Consider the following 21,408-nt stretch of genomic DNA (forward strand, 5'->3'; position numbering starts at 1 on the left):
ACTGGATGGAATAGACGAAGCTACAAATTTTCTTTATGATGATGACCGGGCGTTGAGCCTCCCTCGTGACGACTTTGCGTCTGCCATTAAACCCTTTGCGTTTGAAGAATCTTCCTCAAGTGAACTTGAATATATGGTAGAGGTAGACTTCTCCCAATCTCCAACTTATGACTTGAGTGACGGGGAAGAATCTGAAGAACTTGATGAGGATACAGCTGAACTTGAAGAAGTTTACAAAGAGGTAGAAGAACTCCAAGAAGAGCATCATGAAGTAGAGCTTGTGCAATCATTAGACCCAAGTCTCCCTAAGCCATTACCATCCAATACAATATTTAAGTGGGTAAATTCCTTATCCTCGACCTTTGCTTTCTCACTTGAATATTGTTTGCTTGAGACGGATGGGCAACTCAGAGCCCTTTGTGGCTTTAAAAGTAAAAGGGAGATAGTTGATGATTGGCGACACAGAACTAGGTTTAGTACGGTTATAAGTTCCAAGTTGGGACACACGGGTTGGTGCAGAGCTCGAATGCATGGGTTTAGAAGGCTGTAGGGATGTTCTGACACGGATTTAACTCTTTTGCCACCCGTGTAGAATAATGAAGATAAATTCAAAGATGGGTGCAAAAGCAAGGTTTGGGATCCCAGAATTCAACCTGGCATTCCACACTCTTGGGGTCTTGCTACTTACTTCAATTTGCTTGAGAACTTTCTGCGTCTGATTTGGGACCCCGGAGGTTGCTGGAAGTACAAAAGTTGGTGGAGATTCCTGGATGAGTTCAAGTATAAGCCACCATGACAGGGAGCCCATCCAATGTCCAACTTAAGGACAATAACTAAAAGTGCTAGGTGGGAGACAGCCCACCATGGTATGATCGTCCCTTTCTCACATTTAGTTTTATTTTGTTTTATGCTAACATGCCATAATTTAAGAATCATAACTCATGCATCATTACCTGCATTGCATACTGCATACTGAAAAAAAATGGAAAAAAAGGGGCAAACCACGCGTGTGTGCAGGCCACGCGTAGGCGTCGACTCCAAATCGACGTCACAATCCAATGTCCAGAAAGTTGGGTTGGAATCATGCGGTTGGTATGCGTTAGGCACAATTTGGGACACGCGTGTGCGTCAACGACGCAAACGCGTCACTTTCACTTAACACACACTACTCGTGGGCGTGGGCGACGCGTACGCGTCGCGTGAAAATTTTTTACCCCTTCACTGAAATAGAGAGTTGCTCCAAAACGATGCTGGATTTGTGCGTTTTGCACAATTCTAGTCGACGCATACGCGTACTTCACCTGTACGCGTCATTTTTATTATCCCTCATTTACGCATTCGCGTCAATGACGCTTTCGCATCGTTGCGCTTCCGCCTCATCCACGCTTTCGCGTGACCCATGCATCTACGTGGATTTGAATCCACTTAACCCCCGATGCAAAAACCCTAACCCAGCGTTGCCCCCTTTTCCCCCTTCCCTAACGTTCCTTCTCCCCTCCCCTCCCCTCCTCCAACCATCCAACCACCACCACCGTCACCGACCAAGCCCACCGTCGCGACGACCCCTGCCGCCACCATCACCCCTTCCCACTCCTTCCTTTCCTTCTCTTCCCCTCCCTCTTTCATCCCCTGCCCCCACCCGAACCACCACCCGCACTCCCAGTGTTGCCACGTTGTACTCTCGTCGCCGCCGTGCCGCCTACCAGCACCAACACACCACCACCCTCTCTCTGCGTCAAATTTCTGTTACTGTGCCACCATGTTCCACTACACTCCGATCCCTTTCCCATTCTAGTTAGAAAGCTGCACATCTTTCAAGTCTGTTCGAATTAGATAGTTAGATATGCATGTCGTAGTGGACTTTAGGTGGTTAGGTAGCTAGGATGTGGTTAGTGGATTTAGGTCTAATAATTGTGTCATTCTTGCTGATTGCTTTATCTGTTTTGCAATTTTGATATTACTTGTTGTTGATGTTGTTATTCACTGTTGTTCCATTATTGTTCGATCCTATTTTGTTTCATCGGATCTGAATTGAATGTCACCAATGCCTATATAATTTCACATACATTAGCATTCTTGTTGACATTTGCTTTATCCCCGTTGATTCAGTAAGCTGGTTACATTTCATCCATATTCTAAATTCTTGCTTGCTTTCTGAATTTGCTGACGCCAGGCTGTTTACTTATACCTGCTTATTTCTGTTTCGGTTTAGCTAAATCCCTTATTGCTGTTTTGGATTGGCTCAATTTGCTTATTGCATATACTTGCTATGTTTGGTCTTACCTGTTCTAGGATTCATATAAGCTGCTAATCGTGCTTACCAGTACTGCTACTTGCCTTATCATGCTATTTGATTTTCCGGGAATGTCAATTTTTAGCCAGAATGCTGCCCAATTTTCCGCAAAGTGTTTCATTCAACCACCATTCATAAATTGGCTTCGATACTTTTGATTTTTTCACTAAATGGTCTCATCCAAGCCAATTCATGAATGGATGGGCTAGCATTCCTACTCCTTCTAGTTCCCTTATTAGTTAAATCGCATTATTGATAATTTCATTCATTTTGCAATTCTTTTATCTACATGTTTATCATCGATAATATGCATTATCTGCTTGAATGTGAGTTGTTTGTTCTTTAACTTTGTGCATTTCTGTTAGCTAGGAACCACGGTACCATGCCACTAACTTTGACTTCCATTTTAACTATTGACTTTATTGACTTTCTAACTTCCCCCTTAGTGTTACACTAACTGCTTTCAATCCCTTTCAAGGTATGTTTCTTATTGTTTCCTGACAAACAAGCATTCTGCACCTCATAGTTTTTTGGATTGTGATTTTTAATTGAACTCTATGAATTTTATTTTACATTCAGTCCAACTTTCTATATCTTTCTGCTCACTTCTTGTTTTGGCTTTTCTTCTTAATTTTGCCCATCTATGCTTACATTGCTTGATTCCTATTTGTCTTCCTGTTTTTCTTCCAGTTGATATATTATACCTTGAATTTTCTATTTTTCAGGATGTCCAACCCAAAAGAAAAGGGAAAGGCTAAGGCCCTTATGGGTAAACGGAAAAGATGCCAATCATCTATGGCCGTATCAGCTATTCTACATGATGATTCCTGGCGTGAGAAGAACTTCACTCCGCAGGAAAAGGCAGATCAATTAGTGCCTGCAACTGATCAAATCAAGTTCGCAAATCGCTACTATGAACTGAAATATGAGGTCTTTGCAACTAAGCGGCACTTGTATTTGGAAAAGACCCTCCAAATACCCAATGAATTACAACAGTACACTACAGAACAGATAAAACAGAGAGGCTGGTTCTTTCTGGAAAGGAACTTGACTGAGGTTAATGCATCCTGGGTCAGGGAATTCTACTACAACTATTATAAGACGACCCTGGATGCATTACAACTCAGAGGCAAATAGATTTTAGTTATTGAGGAGGCTATTGAGGATATCCTACAATTCCAGCCTAAATCGGATGAGCCAGATGGTTACCAAAAGGCTGAGGAGGCCATGAGATTTATGACTTTTGATTGGGAGGCAGTGAAGCGAACCATATCCATTGATCCTGCTGTCCCCTGGGTTATGGGTAAATCAACAGTGAATCCAAAGGGCATCAAGCTTATTTATCTTAATGATGAGGCTCGGCTATGGCAACAAATTCTGAGCAACTACGTTATGCCGAGCACTCACGAGACTGAGGTGTCAGCCGCCATGATTACTCTTATTTGGTGCGTAATGGAAGGCAAGACCCTGTACCTTCCCCGATTTATACTTCAGTACATGTCCAGGGTTCATATTCGAGGCACTCTACCTTTCCCATATCTGATCACACAGTTGGGCCGCCGAGTTGAGGTACCCTGGGAGCCTGAGGATGACAAGCCAGCAGCTGCCGACTGCAAGAAGATCATCCCACACGGCAGGAAGTTCGAGGCTCTAGGCTACAGACCGCCCTCTCTTACTGCCTCCGCTGATGCAGCCACATTCTCTGCTGCCCCTTCAGCACCTGCTGCACCACCCCTACCCACAGCACCCTCACCAGCTTCCCAGCCCATTTACCACCTAGTGCATCGACTCTTTGACCGCCTGGATCACATGGAGCGCCGCAACATGCGGCGTTATGAGAGGTCTGAACGTCACAACAAGCGACGCTATGAGCATTTGAAGTTGATGATCAGGTCAGGCCACACTGACATCCCCTCCAAGCCTGACACACCATCGAAGCCATTTAAGGAGGAGGCGGATGAGCATGAGGAGGATGCACGAGCAGAGGATGAGCAGGCAGGATCCCAGCAAGCAGAGACACAATAGGCAGAGCCCTAGCATGAGGAGCCTTAGCAGACACAGCCGGCAGACCCACAGGCACTTATACAGGCGGAGCATCAGACACTTTCACTGCCAGAGCCCATCGAGACAGCACCAGTACATCCTTCCAGAGGTGACGACTCTTCCCACCCGATCTGATTGAGCATCGAGGACGATGCTATTATTTAAGTGTGGGGAGGTCGCCATCTCTGGCGAACTTTATTTTGGTGAACTACTTTCATACTCTTTATCCTATTTTATTTTTCTTTCTGTATTTTATTTTATTTTACCTTATTTGTCTTTCAGTACCTGCACATTTTCTTTTACTGTACTTTTGTCTATTTATACTTTATTACATTTTGCACTTTGGGCTATGAGAATAAAGAGTAAACTAGAAACTTTAGTTTTTCAGAATCACAACAATCCACACACTATATATATATAGTAATAAATGTTGGTAAATTGACAACATTTTTTCAAGAAAAATACTTATTTTTATAAGAGCCATTTAAAGATTCACATTGAGTCAAATAGAAACTCTTGACTCTTGCTTGCATGATATACATAACTGATATATGGTTTTTGAGTCAAAGAACACACAACCCGTGAGTTTTTTAGCTTAAATTGCATGGTTACATTATTTAACCATAATTTTCATTCCTGTGTGTTTCTCCCTTCTTTTCTATGCTTGCAATCTTTACTTTGTTCCACTCTATATGTCCAATATAGAATGTATTTACATACTAGCATATGATTGAGGCCATTATTTATTATTGCTCACTTATCCCAAATAAGCCTACCCTTTTAAGTCACCCTTGTTAGCCACCTTGAGCCTTTTAATCCCCATTCATTTCGTTCTATAACCACATCACTAGCCTTAAGAAGAAAAATAAATTAAATATCCTGAATTGAATCCTTGGCTAGCTTAAGATAGAGATGGTGCATCCACTAAGTGTGGGGAAACTGTGGGAACCTGGGATGATAGGAAAGGCATTCAATTGATAAATTATTTAAAATTTGGATGCATGCTCATGTAAGGCCAAAATAATTAAAATACCATGTGCATTGATATGTTGTGTTTATTTTTCAAAAAAAAAGAGAGAGAGAAAAAAATCCCTATGATTGGATAAATAAATAAGGGGACAAAAATTACCCCAATATTAAATTTAGTGAAAGATCAATGCACATGTGATAAAATTAAAGGAAAAGTTGATGCATGAGTATGTGATACAAAAGTGGGAAAATTGGATAGCTAGGCATAATTTTAAAATTGTATAGAGTATGTATATGTTAGGTGAGATCTTAGACTAATCAAGGATTCAATTTATAGCTCACTTAGCCCCATTACAACCTTGGAAAAGACCTCATGATATTTGCATGTGTACATTAGATATTTGTTGATTGGTTAGATGAAGAACAAAGTTTTAGAAAGCATGACTAGAGAAGAGTAGAGCGATTAACCCCAAACACTGAGTGATTAGAGTGTAAACACAAATCCAGTGACGATTCAATAGCTCAATTCCATATATCCATGTTTGATCATTGGTTGTCTTGCAAGTTTGTGGACTCTTTTGATTATCTCAACTCAATTGTGAATATGTTTTAACATGGCTTAACCCTTGGTTATGCATATATGATTCCTTGGAAAATTTGACTCAATTTGACCACATGTAAACTATGTGTATATAAGTGGATAGTAATTAGAATTGCATGATTCATTTAGGTAGCTTGCATTTAGATAAATTGCATTGCATAGATTCCACCATTCTACCTTCACTCTTTTTCTGTCTCTTTTGAGCTAAGCATGAGGACATGCTAATGTTTAAGTGTGGGAAGGTTGATAAACTACTATTTTATGATTTATATTGTGCTCAATTGAGTGGTTTTTATCAAGTCTTCACTCACTTATTCATATAATTAGCATGGTTTTACAATCCTTTCCTTATTATGTGATATATGTGAAAACATGTTTCCTAAGCTTTAAAACTATTAATTTTAATATCCTTTATTACCATTCGATGCCGTGATCTGTGTGTTGAGTATTCTCAGGATTTATAGGGCAGGAATGACTTAGAGGATGGAAAGGAAATATGCAAAAGTGAAAGGAACAACAAAAATGAAGTATTTGAGGAACTGGAAGCGACACGCATGCATGGATGACGCGGACGCGTGCCTCGCGCAGAACACAAGCGATGCGTACGCGTGACAAGGAAAATCACCAAGTGACGCGTACGCGTGACCCACGCGTATGCGTGATGGACGCCACGTGCAGAAAATTGCAGAAGTCGCCCCCAGCGATTTCTGGGTTCTTTTTCGGCCCAACTCCAAGCCAGAAACACGAAATAGAGGCTGGAGAATGAGGAAATCAAAGGGACATCAGCTCATTATTCATATTTGGAGTTTTAGATGTAGTCTCCAGAGAGAGAGGTTCTCTCCTCTCTCTTAGGTTTTAGGAATTAGGATTTCTATTAATTTTAGGATTATTTCTCCATAATTCCAGGTTCAATATTCCTTTACTTTAGTTTCTCTTCTACTTTCAATTATTCTATTACTTTGATTTATGAACTCCATGTTAGGATTGATTTTCTCAATTAATACACATTAAGGTATTTCAGATTTATGATTGCTTTCTTTTATTTATGATATAAATAATTTGGATTTTTCCCTTTTGTCTTCGGTTAAGTAATTGGTGACACTTGAGTTGTTAAACTCAGCGGTTGATTGAAAATTGGAAATAGCTGATTAATTTGGATCCCTCTAAAGCTAGTCTTTCCATAGGAGTTGACTAGGACTTGAGAAATCAACTTAATTAGTCCACTTGACTTTCCTTTATTTAGTAAGTGTTAACTAAGTGGGAGCACTGAACAATTCTCATCACACCTGATAAAACTAGGATGGGACTTCCAGTTCTCATACCTTGCCAAGAGTTTTTATAATTATTAATTTATTTTTCTTGCCATTTAAATTACTTGTTCCCTATTTCAAAAACCCAAAAATATACCTTTTTCCATAACCAATAATAACTCATACTTCCCTGCAATTCCTTGAGAGACGACCCGAGGTTCAAATACTTTGGTTATAAATTTTATTGAGTTTGCTTAAGTGACAACCAAAACTTTTGCATGAAAAGGTTCCTTGCTGGTTTAGAAACTATACTTACAACATGATTACTTTTATGAAATTCTAAACTGTCAAAAGCCCGTTCGTCACTTACTTTGAGAGGAAGTTTGTATAAGCTGTTTTACTTCCTAAACTCTGTATGTCTGTATATAAATAGCCGGCTTAAACTCCGCGGGCGGCGGCTAGATCTTTATAGCTATTATCTTTTGATATGTATATATATATTTGTAGCTTCGTGTGAACGCTTTGCGCTTTTCGAACTCTGTTTTTGAGCTTAATTATTCATCGGGCTTCTAGAATATATTATTTCTTTCTAGATAATATGTATAAGCTTTAGAATTGTCGTAACCTTTGATTAACCATTGCTACGACGCAAGGTAAGGCTTAGGGTAATTAGGGTGTTACAGATAGCGAGGATATTACAATGACTCAAATTATATATATATATATACCAAACTTCGTATACAAGTAACTTACAAATATTATAAGCATACATATAATTACAACTCTTATCTCTCTTACAAAAATATAATAATAAAAGTGAGTGAAAACTATTAATATATATAATAATATACAACACAATTAGATGCGCAGAAGGAACTTCTTAAACTTTTTGTCCGTCCTAAAAAGAAAAATATGTAGAGGATGAGAACATCGTCATTGCAAGTTCTCAGTAGAGGATTTAAGAATTGTCATAAGAGGATGCATATAAAGAAAATAATTTATTTGAACTATAGCGATTATTATTCGTCTTATGAATCTATTCAAAACACTAACAATTAATTATCCAAAATTCAAAGTTCACTTCTTTAGTTATAAGAATTTCAAAACTCAATTAATATATCATAACATAATCAAGTACGGCCTCCACCCCAACATATAATCAAATCAAATTACGGCCTCCGGCCAAAATCAAATCAACTCGACCTCCATCTCAAATTAAGTCAAAACACGGCCTCCGGCCCAACTCAAATCAAATCAAATCACGACCTCTGGCCAAACTTAAATCAAATCACCATCAAAACTTAGTCTCAAAACAGAATTAATTACCGGCATCGAACGATACAAGGTAAATACAATTAGAGAACAATTACATTCAGTACCACATTAGGAACAACTCTCAGCATCACCATCGTCAGCATAAGAAATCTCTCAGTTATTCAAACACAGACAAAACAATACAAGGAATACACAAATAGAGAGGACGGTTAAGGCAATTAGTTCAATTAGCATGTAGGTACAATTATTCAAATAGGCAAACCAAATATAAAATGTACACCCAAACAATACACACAAATACGAATGATGCATGCCTGTCCTACTAGCCATGAACTCACGTGTTAGTTAAACTGCCAGATCCCGACACATCCAATAACTAACCTGAATATAGTCTCTCTGCTACGCATCTCCAGGAAGATACAATCCAAAAAGTGTGCCCTACCACCTTCTCCTAGAGACAAACACCAGGAGAATCTTATTGGGGGATGAGTGCCCTACCGTGATTAAGATGAAGTCAAAGTTAAGAGGGAGTGAGACTAATTTTAAAGGGGTTGGACAACATAATGCTAATGGAGCTCCACTAAAAATGGATGAATGAACACAAAAGGAAACCGTTGAAATTGGAGTACAGGAAGTGATAATTGAGACTGAAATACAAGAGATCGCACAATAGCTGGCTACAAGTAATAACTAATATGAAGGATGTTGGGGTTAGAAGTGAAAGACCTCTATCTTAAACTTCTGTAACAGCTAATCAATGCAAAAAAGTTACAAAATGAATGTCCATAGCTCATTTATTGTGCTTGGAATAATGTAAGAGATTATTTCCAAATCAAAACATATAATCTAAATCACACTTGTGTAAGGGAGTTTGGATCTAGTCTAACTGATCAAAGTTGAATGACAACAAAGTTGGAGAAGAGGCTCATTACTTAACCTCACATCACACATAGAGAGGCAGTTGATTACACAAAAGTTGAATTCAATATGATATGCAGTGATAAAATAACTTATAGAGCTCTTAAACTAGCAAGGGAGATATATATTGCTAATGAGAAAGTCCAATATGACAATAATAACTTAATTTTTGTGATAATGAATATTTTGGGAGACTAATTTGCCTTATAATGAATAATCTTGGGACTAATTTGTCTAACAATAAATATTTTGGGGAACTAATATGATAATAATAATAGCTTAATTTTTCTGATAATGAATATTTTGGCAGACTAATTTACTTATTTACCTTATAAAAAATAATTTTTGGACTAATTTGTCTAATAACAAATATTTTGGACTAAAATTGACTGTAATTTGTCAAGAGATCAATTTGTCTCCTTCGTACAAGTAACACTTAATGTCTGACGTGACAACTTAACGTGACACGTAGAATAACTCTGTTAGGAGTTGACAGAACAAAGTGGGTGAAGAACCAACACAACTTATGAAGTTAAAAATTGGAGATTAATGAGCTAATTAATTTTAGTTGAAAATTAAACTATTAAAGTATCTAGTCCAAAATTTTTTAGAGACCAAAATAGATATTCTATTTTATTTTAATATAAGAACTTATTTTTAAATATTTTTAATTAAGTCCTTGTATTATACAAAAAAAAATAATTCTTAATAAATTCTTATCGTTTGTCTTTCAGTATAATAGCTTGATTACAAATTTTCGAAAATAAAAAACATTTGCTTAATATATAAACACTTTATTAAAAATTGTTCAATAATTATAAGGATTTGATTCATAATACTTTTAGATATGATAAATTTTTGAATTTTAAAGTCCTAAATAAAAATTGAGAAAACCTTTATAATATATACAATTTCAAAACAAGTTTATTTATTTAAAATATTACACTATCATTGCTAGTGTAAAAGAATAACAATTTTTAAAATATAAGACAATAGATTTAAAACTACTTTTCACCAACATTAAAACAAGAGAGTCTAAGTTCTTAGCATCCAATTTTCTTTCTAGATTGAAGTTGCACATTGCGAAGAATGAACTTAGCTCAAATTTCGCATGCTCTGAAGAGTTTTCATGTCTTTTTTTGAGGAATCACTTAGTTAATATCTTATTTTAGCACATTATTATTTTTTCTTTGCATAGAAATATTTATTAAATTGTTTTTAGTAATGATAATTAATTTTAATTCAATACTATGCTTGTTAATTATAAACAAACATGAGTATGGAGTGAACCTTACCAAAAACAAAACATAAGAGAATAGACAAACATAAATTAATATTTGACAAATTAATGTGTTCTAAAACATGTTAAGATTGGAAAGACATTTATTTGGTCACTATTATGGACGACTTCTCTTGATAGTAAAAAGAATATCAAAATCAGTTTCCAATATTTTGCTCTTACATTGATACAGAACATGATTTCCTTTTATAATCTGCCTAAGGTTTCATTCATGTTCCTTATAAAATGATGAACAAAAAATTGATATATAAAAGAAAATGGTACAAATTGCCCTAAGAAAGTGGAATCATCACTCTGTATCAGTCAAATACTGAACTTCAATTCTACAATGTTGCTTCAAATCCGTTTTAACCTGGTGTGCCACCAAAAACAACGAACGACATCAAATGAAAAAAACACGAAGGGTACCTCCATAACTTTTTTATTGATTTGTTCAGTTACCTTCACTAAACTTATTTGGTTGCATTAAGCTTTTGAACTGCTTCAGATGCTGCAGACGCTGCTTTGTCAAAACCTAACTTTTGCAACTCATTTGAAAAACCTTCAACATCTGCTTCACTAATTTTGTATGGACTATAGTGAGCATCAGGGAATGAACCGTTCATCACGTCTTCTTTATACTCTAGTAAGGCTTTATTGATAACGTCTCCGATACGAGCATATTGCTTGCAAAATTTCGGAGTAACCTGCCAAAAGATAGTTCGTATCAATTTCAGCTATGAATCTTATATCGACTTAAAGAAATAAATTATGTTAGCATTTGTTTGAAATTGAAATACCTTTGCATGATGGGGGTGTTGAAGCATACCAAGAAGATCATGATAAACTAACACCTGCATTAGCATAAAACTGAATTTGAATTCCTCATTTTATATTTAATCATCTCAAAATGATTGAGGGATGGTCGGAATATATGTTCTATCGATAGCTACAAGTGCTCAAGTTACTCAAGATTATAACATTTTCTCCAGCTCAATTATGTTAAGATAAATATATACCAAAGTGAATAAAAATCATTTAATAACTGATCATGATACAAAAGGCTCAATACAGTAACTTGATGAAGAAGAAATGCTTTCAAATAAACCCAGGTCATTTTAAGTTTTTACCAAAAAAAAATTTCAGCTATTATCATAAGCCAATCATCTTGTACAAAAGTTCATCACGAAGGTTATCGAACTCTCAAGTCTATGAGTTGAGTTTTATGATTCAATTTTACCTATGTTCTATGAGTTTAGGTGAACCCCTGAGTTTGATAAACTTACCTGTCCACTACAAAAGGGTCCGGCCCCAATTCCAATAGTAGGAATTTGAAGTGCTGCTGTTGCTGCAGCGGCCACAGGCGCAGGCACACATTCTAGAACAATCGAAAAACTTCCTGCTTCTTGCAAAGCCAATGCTGTCTCGACAACCTAAACAGGTTATTAATACCTTTTAGGATGACAATAAAATTATTCAAATATCCAAAATATATGCAAAATACGAAGAGAGGGATAAACCTTGACAGCACTTAAAATGTTCCTTCCCTGAGGTCTAAAACCCCCTAAAACACTAATGGCCTGTGGAGTAAGCCCTACATGCCCCATCACTGCTATTCCCGCTTCAACAATAGCCTTCGCCGCAACAATCCTCGAAGGTGAACCTCCTTCCAATTTTATGGCATCCATTCCGCCTTCCTTCAAAATCCGAACTGCAGTATCAACTGCCTGTTTATATTCAAACATAAAAATAATTCAAAATCATCACACACTTTCCTCCTAGTCATTATTTTAAGCTACCTTTTAGAACGTAATAATAGAAAGCTAATAAACTTTTTTTTCTATAGCAATTATGTTTTGTAGCTAAGCTAAACTGTGATAAATAATGCTTTAGTTTCTGTGATGAAAATAATGAGATATAGAGGGAGGTTCAGACTTCAGAGTGCATTATTTTTAAAGATAAATAGATTGCAATAAAGAAACAATAGTCTTGAAATTTATAGTATGAAATGAATTGTTGGCATGTAGCTAGTGAGATTCGCACTCTTATATTTTACTAGAAAGAGGTTAATAGTGTAGTGACCCGTGAACCTATCTACCTATCTTTGGGTCTATTTTGTCATGTTCTTTTCAACTTGTATATTTATGTTGGTTCCTAAATTGATGGTACTTATTGTTCCCTATTATTCACTTTCATTGATACTTTGCAATGTGTGAATGATCAATTCATCAAGCATGTGCTGTGCACTCACCTTATCTCAGTTCGACTACCCATCTCCTCATCTTCACAACTTTACACTCAAAATCAAAATCATTCATTCCCTACTTCCAGCTTATTGTAACTAGCAAAAGTTATTATTACATCCAGATTAATTGATAAATTTATTATCTAATATTTGCTCAACAAGTGACTCAGAAGAACTTAGTTAAAGTTATCATGAGTTATTCAGGAAAAGAAAACAGCACACAATAGACAAAATCTCCAATTAGAATTTTGCAGCCTTTTTCAAAACCAAAACCAAAACCAAAATCAAAATCTAATTCTCATCAACATATTATGACTCCTACGCAGAAAACACACACAACTCTCACACTTTATACGTATAAATCTCAAATCAAATTAATCATGCTAGTTTACACTAAAAATCAGTTATCAAATATAGAATACATATTAAGATACAAAATATACGTATTTATTGGTGACCGATTTGGATGAAAAGTAGGCAAATTCACCATTTATACTCTGAAGTTAAAATATAAAAACCTGATCGGAACTTGATTCATAGGAGCCGAAAGGCAAGTCCCCAACAAGCATAGGATTTTTAGCACCACGTGCAACAGCACGGCAATGAACAAGCATCTCATCAACGGTGATAGGGAGAGTGGTGTCGTGTCCATGAACCACCATGGAAGCTGAGTCACCAACGAGGCATATATCAATGCCAGCCATGTCTATGTGCACTGCTGAAGGATAATCGTATGCAGTTATCATTGATATCGGTTTCAAATTTTTATACTTTTGACGTAACTGTGCCAGAGTTGTTCTCTGGTTTGGAGTTTGTGATGTTGGACCTGAATAAACTGTATTTTCTGGAATATTGCTCATGGAACGAATGTGTTTCAAAAGAAAAGATGAAAATAAAGAAGTTGATGAATGTTTTGTAAAAAACCTAAGGGAAGACATTGAAAAAAAAATTTTTGGATTGGATTTTGTGGAGTGAGTTTTCTAGGTTATGACAGTGATATTTGGGATTCCGTTAAATTTTGAATAATAAAAAGAGAGGGCCAAGTGTTTTTTTGTCTCGGATCAAGACTGACAGATCCGCCCGACCCGGCAAGAACCCTGAGACTCACCCAGCCCGATGCTATGCAGCGAGACCTACCTTCTTCCTCGAGCCAAGCACGCCAATTCTGTCCCTCTTGCCTTCGCTGTTGCTAAGTGAACCGCGACGTCCTCCGGCGACTCCGGCACAGCTGCAAGAACTCGGAAATCGGAAACCGAAACCTAACACATCACTCCTTCCCCGCAAGACCTACGAGCGCTTCCCAATCGCAGATCTCAAGCCACCACCTCGATGCCCTCCGCTGCTGCTGTGATACCGAGCGTCGCTGTTCCTGGCCCCCCGAGATGCTGAGGTATTCGCCGGTCTCCCTCCGATGCAGGTTCTGCTGGCGCTGCGTCTGGCTCTAGTGCCACCTAAGAAGCCATTGAAGAACCGAGAATGATTTTGCGATTTTTGGTTTGATTTTTGCTATTTGAACATTGTATATCTCCTTATTTTCGGGTATATATATTTATAATCTTAGGCACCCCTCTGAAAATATTTATAAATTTATCAAGTAAATGGATTGGCCATTGTACTTTTGGTCCTTTTGTGTTATAGTTATTTGACAGCATTTTTGTAAGTCTTGAAATTTTTAGATAGGGTTGTCAAATTGGCTAATCTGGTCCAGTTAGGTCCGTCTCGTTAAATTCGTGGGTTAAATAGATTGGACTGTTTAATCTCGTTTTATTCACGGGCCATAATTTTTTATCCCCGGCCGTTTATAGTAAATTCGATGGATTAAACGGGTCAGTCTATTTATTCTTTTCTTTTATTTTTTGAAAAATATTTTAACAAAAATATTATTTTTAGGTCAAAAATCTTTAAAAATAATATTTTTTTAGTTGATGGATCGGATTTTCGGATCGAATCAAGAGAAAAATTGGCTTAAAGTGCTATTTTTTTAAAAAAATACAAAAAAAAATAAACAGACCACCCGTTTAACCCGCGAGCTAGCTCGTTTAACCCGTCATTTTTTTTGGATTAATCGGCCTCAGTCCGTTTAGCCCGAAATTTAAACGGACTTAATTTTACAGGCAAAACCTGCCCATTTAAATGGATAAACGGGCTAGCCCGATGGCTTTGGCCCATTTTGACGGCCCTATTCCTGGATGTTATCAAGGAAAAAAATGATCCTTTGTTACTATGTTTTCAATTGAATATTTTATTAAAACTCTACCATATGCTACCTGCGGGTCGAAGATCTCTCAACCCTAATCCTACTCGCATCCTAAAGTTTTAAATCCTACCCTACTACCTTACCCACAGAAATATCAAATTTTTTTAAAAGTAAATATAAAATTCAATCATTTCAAATTTCATACATATTAATAAAATAAAAAAATAAAAAAACTAATGCTCTAAATTACTAAATTAACTAACTAGTTTAATAATTGTTCATTTATTATTACATAAGAAAAGTTGTAAATTCAACTCTCACCTCTTTCACTCAAGGAGAAGCATCGAATTTTTTTGGTCTTTTAGATAAAAACACACTTTACAATACACTTACATTACATTATATTATAGGTTCCATTTACTTTATTGGAACATTGATATACCATATATTAAATGGTAATAGATAAAGTATTTGTCGTCTAACACGTGATACAATGTCTAAAATATTTCTAAAACAATGCATAAAAAGACTAATATAGCACTGACAAAGTGTGGCTTTGCCAAGCTTTCTATGAATTGCAGCTCATGGGCTAATTTTTCTAAGGACCTGTGAATTAGTTGGAGTTTTTTGAGATTATTTCGTTGTAACATAATTAGGATTTATAACTGTATTTTATTATTTTAGGATTTTCTTTTGACATTGAAATTTATATTTTTTAATATATAATTAAACAATTTATGTTATAAAGGTTATTTTATTTTTTCTTTTAAGATTTTGAGAGATTTTAATTTTTACTCTCTAATACAATAAAACAATTTTAATTAATTTTATAAAAGATAATTTAATCTTTCTAAAAATTCATGATTATAGTCTATGTTTTGTACCTTAAATTTGATATTTAAAAATATTTGTCTTTTTAAATTAATGTTAATTTCTTAAAATAAATCCTACAAAAATTTTAGTATTTTTCAAGTCATATTCAAATTTTATTTTCTAATACAAATAATCATACTTAAACCTCAAGTATTATAGTCTTTTAAAATTAACCATAAAAAATATTTTTGTTAGAATTTTAAATAGACTACTTTAATCATTACACTACAAGAGAAATGTTGATTACAGTTAAATTTAGTATCGAACATTACCGTTAGATTTATTGGCAATTGCAATACTAAATTCGTTATCCACAAAATATTACTGTCGAATTTATATTTTCAATCCTAAATCCAACAGTAAAAAATGGCGCAGAAAAAAGTTAGGTGGACACGCATTTTACCATCGAATTTAGGGGAGAAAATATACAACTGTAAGGTAATTAAAAGAAACGCGCCGTTTTGGTCACAGACTATGCGTTTGACGATAAATCCACCAGTAGAATTTACCCTAAATTCAGGAGCTTATTTCTACCATACAGGAGCTTCACTACAAGAAATTATCGGAATAGCGACCGATTCTAGTGGTCGCTAAAACCTTGGTCACTAATTAGAAAATAGCGACCAACTTCGATTGCTAACCATTAGTGACTGATTTTTGAACAAAGCCATCAAACCTTCACCAAAGAGTATCGGTCATTAAATGGTGACCAAATTTTCTGTCTCTAAATCAGTCGCTGAGTAAATCGGTCTCTAAATGGCAACCAACTTTTCAGTCGCTAAATCAGTTGCGATGAAATTGGTCGCTAAATCGGTCGCCAATGTTTGATTTTAAAATCTAAAATCGATCGCTAATTTCTGAACTAAAATTTAAATCGGTCACAAAATTGGTCGTTATTCCTAATTTTATAATTATAAATTTTTACTAATTTTACATTTACCACTATTAAAACTTAATTTTTATAAATAATTATATTTCCACAAAATATAAAAGAAATCGAGCATAGATTAATTTTTCAAATAAATACCAAAATATTCACAATGTCTACATAGAAATATTAAATTTAAAATATTAAAAATTTCTAAATACATCAAATTTATGATCCCCAGTCTAGACTAAAACATGATAAAAATATTCATGAACATAACTATGCTCTATTCAATATCTACTTAGAGTCTTAGACCAAGCAGCACTTTGCCAATTGCACTCTTCATCTTTCTTTTATATTAGATAATTTTCTTGTAAATATTTTATCTTACAATGGCCACTACAACACTGCCAATTGCACTCTTCATCTTCTTCCCTATGCCATGTATCATCTGTATGTGGTAGAGTTTCATGCAGAGCACCTCAGTCTCGGTTCATCTTTCAGTTTCAGCATCTTCACCTGACAAAACAATATTTCAGATTGAGAATGCTGGTTTCATAGCTTGCCTCAGAGCTAAAAGGTCTCTCTTTTTTCTGCTGCTGTTCTTTTTTATTTGATTTTTTTCCATATATTCAATTTGATTGTTATACCAATATTTGAAATCCTAACACTTGTATATAGTGATTGCGTCAGCTAATGGAAGCATTGACTATAAAGTGCATTTTAAGTCTAATTTCTATCAGGCTATCAGCAGACAACAATGCAAAACATAAGAGCTTGTTCATGTAAATATACTACCCAAACTTCCAATGAACCAAGAAAAAAGAAAAGAAAAGAAAGGGAAAATGAGTTGAAAAGATGCCATCACATCTATGTCAACAAAGATTGTGACTTACAGTTCTTGCACATATGCCAAACAATCCTGTATTGTTGAAGATACTATTGAATGCAGAAAAAGATTGAATCTGTTGGTATTCGTTCAAGACACGAAGATCTGGATTCAATTGTAAATACATAAAAAATTCAAACCAAGTTAAGCATCGGAGAAAGGTATACAAATATAAACACAAAGTAAATCAAAACTAGAAGACAAAGGCAAAATTTACATAACCTTGAGTGCATCCCTTTTCCAGGGGCCCTGCTGAGAAGGATCCACCACCTCCCATAAGCATCTGCAATACTCAAGAGTTATTTTGTTCCCCTTATGCAAGTGAACGCAGAAAAAGGAAATTACGCAAATCTATAGATGTGCTATCTCTTGAAATCAGAAAGACTCAAATGAAAAACAAGTACCTATAAAACAGTCAAAACAATAGTGTCTTTCTTTTTTTGCCAACCACCGGGAACTTCAAAAGCAATAGCTACATGTGCACCTTGCCCTTGCAACAGTTCTTAGTAGATAAGTAACAATTGAAAGGAGACAAATGAATAATAAGGATATGCCATGCATAAGTGGATACGAAATCAATACATACCCCTGATTCAAACATTCAATTATTTTAAAAATGTTTAAACTATTAAAATATACAGTTAAGATACAAGATAAATAAATCCTTATTATTGTTTTATTTGCGAAAGAAAATTATTTCATAAATTGTACAAGTTCAAATACAAAACAATGAAACATTGTCACTAGAAACTAAATATGACATTACTAAACCATTTGAGATTCTAAATCAACATAATCCTAAAAATTAAGCTTGCCCTCATAAGTTGATCCAAATTGCCAATGAGAAGGAGCAACATCATGAAATACCAAAGTTTTCTGATCACTAGTTGTGACCTTAAAAGACAAACTTTGTCCAACCAAATTAACTCCAATTAACCAATTTTGTCCCCAATTTTTTGACATAGTAAGCCATTTACCATTTGACCCTTTGATGCTAACACTAGAAACATCACCAGCAATACCAACATTGAACACCAACACAAGCAACCAAAAGATATCTAATCAAAGTGGCTTCCTGATTCTTCATGCAGCCTTTCAAGCATTTTGTGCCTAAAATATCAAATCAAACAATATTTATAAGCCATGATTTTAAATAAAAAATGAAAAAGAAAAGAAAGAAAATGACTATTAGTAGTGAAATTATATTGAATAAAAATTCTTGGATCAAACTATAGTAAAGAGTATAACCTTTTTATGGCCTCTTCAATACGTGGAGTGTGCAAGAATTTTGTAAACCGAGTTAGGATCTTTTCAAGGTCAGTGACTTCAACTACAAATACCTCCACATCTGTTAAACAAGTTATGCTCTTGGTGCTCAGAAATCTTTCTTCAGGAAAAAATAATTTGTCACCATCTGCAAAAGATATTGCATTGATTAATTATTATGCGACACAGAACCATAAGAATTAGTTACCAATCAATCATATAATGATCCAATGCATATATGCATAATCAAAATTTATAATATAATGAAACTTGATTCACATTTATAATTAAATTTAAATTAAATTAAATCAAATTCATATTTATAATCAATAATTATTATACCTGTGTTACTATTCGATAAAGCTCTCTGAAGATACCAGAAAAGGAGTCCTTGGCAACATGCATCCCCATCAGATATGTGGCCGCTTGTTCCACTGCTGTCCTTGATCTCCAGTTTTCCATGCACAATAAAGACTATCATTTCTATTAAGTCACCTGGATACATGATTGTACTGTTTCCCAAGTACAGCTTCCACTTTGATTCCATACAGATAGCATCAAGAACACCAACACCAGCATTACCAACCCCTGCAAGCAAATCATTCAAACACATGTAGTAGTACCGATTGGCACCTGTAGAAAAAGATATCTAATCAGACCTTCCAACTTCAGAGAAACTCAAAAGGAAGAAAGAAAAACTTATGTTAGCAACTCATGCTTAAAATGAAAAGATTTCGTGCCCTGAATAAAGAGAGAAATAGAGTATATTAGTAATAATTCTCAACAACAGCAATTTCACCTATGACCTAACAATTAACAAAACTCATCAGTTGCAAATTCTCAAACAATAGAACATCCAACATTTTACTGGTTGCCAGTGAGTAGTGGCCATGACCCAGATCGATTATGATTCGCGAAGTCTTCAAACTGAAGAAGAACGAGGAAAATCAGGAAAACATTTGAAAAGAATCCAGAGATTGGAGTGTTGAATCTGATATACCAACAGTCATTGAACTTTTCGATCGAAGATTCACGAATTGGAATGCAAACCATACAATGCTTGATTTAATTCTAAGATCTAAAACGTTTTTCAGAGGCCAATGTCTTAATAGATTTAAACCCTAAATTATGAATTCAGTGAGAAGAAATTTATCCAATCATGAAAACACAGGGTTGATGTTTAGACATTAGAGTAGCGAAATCGAAACCCTAAAGCACTGATGACAAGATAAAAATCAAATACCTTGTCAGAAGCGTTTTTTGTCCATCTTTGCCTTTTCCTTCCCAGCTTGCTGCTTCTGTTTCTCCAACCTCTCTCTCTCTCTCTCGTTTCTGCACCAAAAAAAAAAAATCGTCGGAATCGGGCTTCGAAGAAGGAGAAGGAGAAAGGGAAATGGAAGGGGAGAGATACCTTGATGTAGACGTTCTCTTTGGCCTACTCCTCTTCGCTGAGAACCTTACCTTTGTCGCTGTAGAAGCGAGAGAAACCACCGCGAAATGTTGAGTCCAGAAGACAACGGCGACGGCGTCGAAACTGGAGAAGACGACGATGACGGTTGCGAGTCTAGAAGACGATGGTGACGGCATCCAGATTAGCGAAGACGACGACTGTTTGAGGGGAGAAGTGTAGCTCAGTAACTGTTTGAGAAGGTGAGAGTGGTAACTGGTGAGTGGTGAGGGTGAGTTAGGGTTACGGAGGGTGGAGTAATTCATTAAATATTTTAAATTAGCTACTGATTTAGTGACCGATTAGTTATAACGTTATTATACTGCAGTGGTTAAATCAGTCGCTATCTTAATTACTAGCAATTGATTTAGCGATTACCAGTTTAACAACTTACTTAGCGACCAATCTGTTTTAGCTTATTTTTTATTAGTTGTAAAATCGGTCGCTAAATTAAAAAATAGCGACCGATTTTATGACCAACATTCCCAAGCGTTACTTCTTCATTTTAGTTATTTATTCGGTCGCTAAGTTAAAAAATAGCGACCGATTTTAGCGACTAACTTTATGTTACTTGTATAAAAATTTTATCGGTCGCTGAATGTAATTTAGCGGCCGATTTTAAGACCAACATTTTTTTTGTCTTAGAAATCTTATATCAGTCAATAAATCGGTCACTATTAGCAGCCAATTTTTTCGGTCACTATTCTAGTAATTTTTTGTAGTACTTGTTTCCTTTCTGCGAATTGCTACCTCTATCGTTTGCCACCGCCGCTGCTTGCCTTCGTCAACTACGACGCTATTCTTTCTCTTTCATCCATGTATGTTTTCTTTCCTTCCTTCTTTCATTTTTTTGATATTGTTAGCATTTGTTAAACTCTAACCCTACACTGCTCTAACCCCAATATTTATTGTCGTTGTCACCACTGGTTATTTACTTAAATTTGGGGAGAAAGGTGAGAATATGGTATTTTGAGAAGATTGGGTATGAGAGTTGA

The 21,408-nt window shown here is 35.6% G+C and overlaps 1 protein-coding gene and 1 long non-coding RNA gene across 7 annotated transcripts; both read right to left on the bottom strand.

Annotated features, from left to right (window-relative positions):
- Positions 1 to 10,714: 10,714 nt before the first annotated feature.
- LOC107488777 (3-methyl-2-oxobutanoate hydroxymethyltransferase 1, mitochondrial) lies at positions 10,715 to 14,398 on the bottom strand. Of its 4 annotated transcripts, none has more exons than XM_021142491.2 (7): positions 14,011 to 14,397; positions 13,392 to 13,540; positions 12,149 to 12,355; positions 11,915 to 12,061; positions 11,429 to 11,482; positions 11,091 to 11,335; positions 10,715 to 11,001 (listed from the first exon to the last, which is right to left on the bottom strand). In XM_021142491.2, the coding sequence occupies exons 2-6, from the start codon at positions 13,533 to 13,535 to the stop codon at positions 11,102 to 11,104; spliced, it is 786 nt and encodes a 261-aa protein (XP_020998150.1). In that variant the 5' UTR covers positions 13,536 to 13,540; positions 14,011 to 14,397; the 3' UTR covers positions 10,715 to 11,001; positions 11,091 to 11,101. The 4 variants fall into 4 exon arrangements, with proteins under 4 accessions (XP_020998150.1, XP_020998148.1, XP_020998149.1 ...); XM_021142489.2 differs by having other exon boundaries at positions 13,392 to 13,588; XM_021142490.2 differs by having other exon boundaries at positions 13,392 to 13,591.
- A 2,532-nt stretch (positions 14,399 to 16,930) lies between these two features.
- On the bottom strand, positions 16,931 to 20,644 carry LOC127747458 (uncharacterized). 3 transcript variants are annotated; one of them, XR_008009288.1, is made up of 9 exons: positions 20,378 to 20,644; positions 20,210 to 20,298; positions 19,309 to 19,599; positions 18,949 to 19,114; positions 18,678 to 18,810; positions 18,105 to 18,190; positions 17,923 to 17,983; positions 17,708 to 17,805; positions 16,931 to 17,330 (listed from the first exon to the last, which is right to left on the bottom strand). It is a non-coding gene; the product is annotated as an uncharacterized LOC127747458 (long non-coding RNA). The 3 variants fall into 3 exon arrangements; XR_008009289.1 differs by having other exon boundaries at positions 18,105 to 18,810; positions 19,309 to 19,554; XR_008009287.1 differs by having other exon boundaries at positions 18,105 to 18,810.
- Between the last annotated feature and the right edge of the window lie 764 nt (positions 20,645 to 21,408).

Source organism: Arachis duranensis, chromosome 5 (assembly GCF_000817695.3).
Source record: "Arachis duranensis cultivar V14167 chromosome 5, aradu.V14167.gnm2.J7QH, whole genome shotgun sequence".
Taxonomy (NCBI): domain Eukaryota; kingdom Viridiplantae; phylum Streptophyta; class Magnoliopsida; order Fabales; family Fabaceae; genus Arachis; species Arachis duranensis.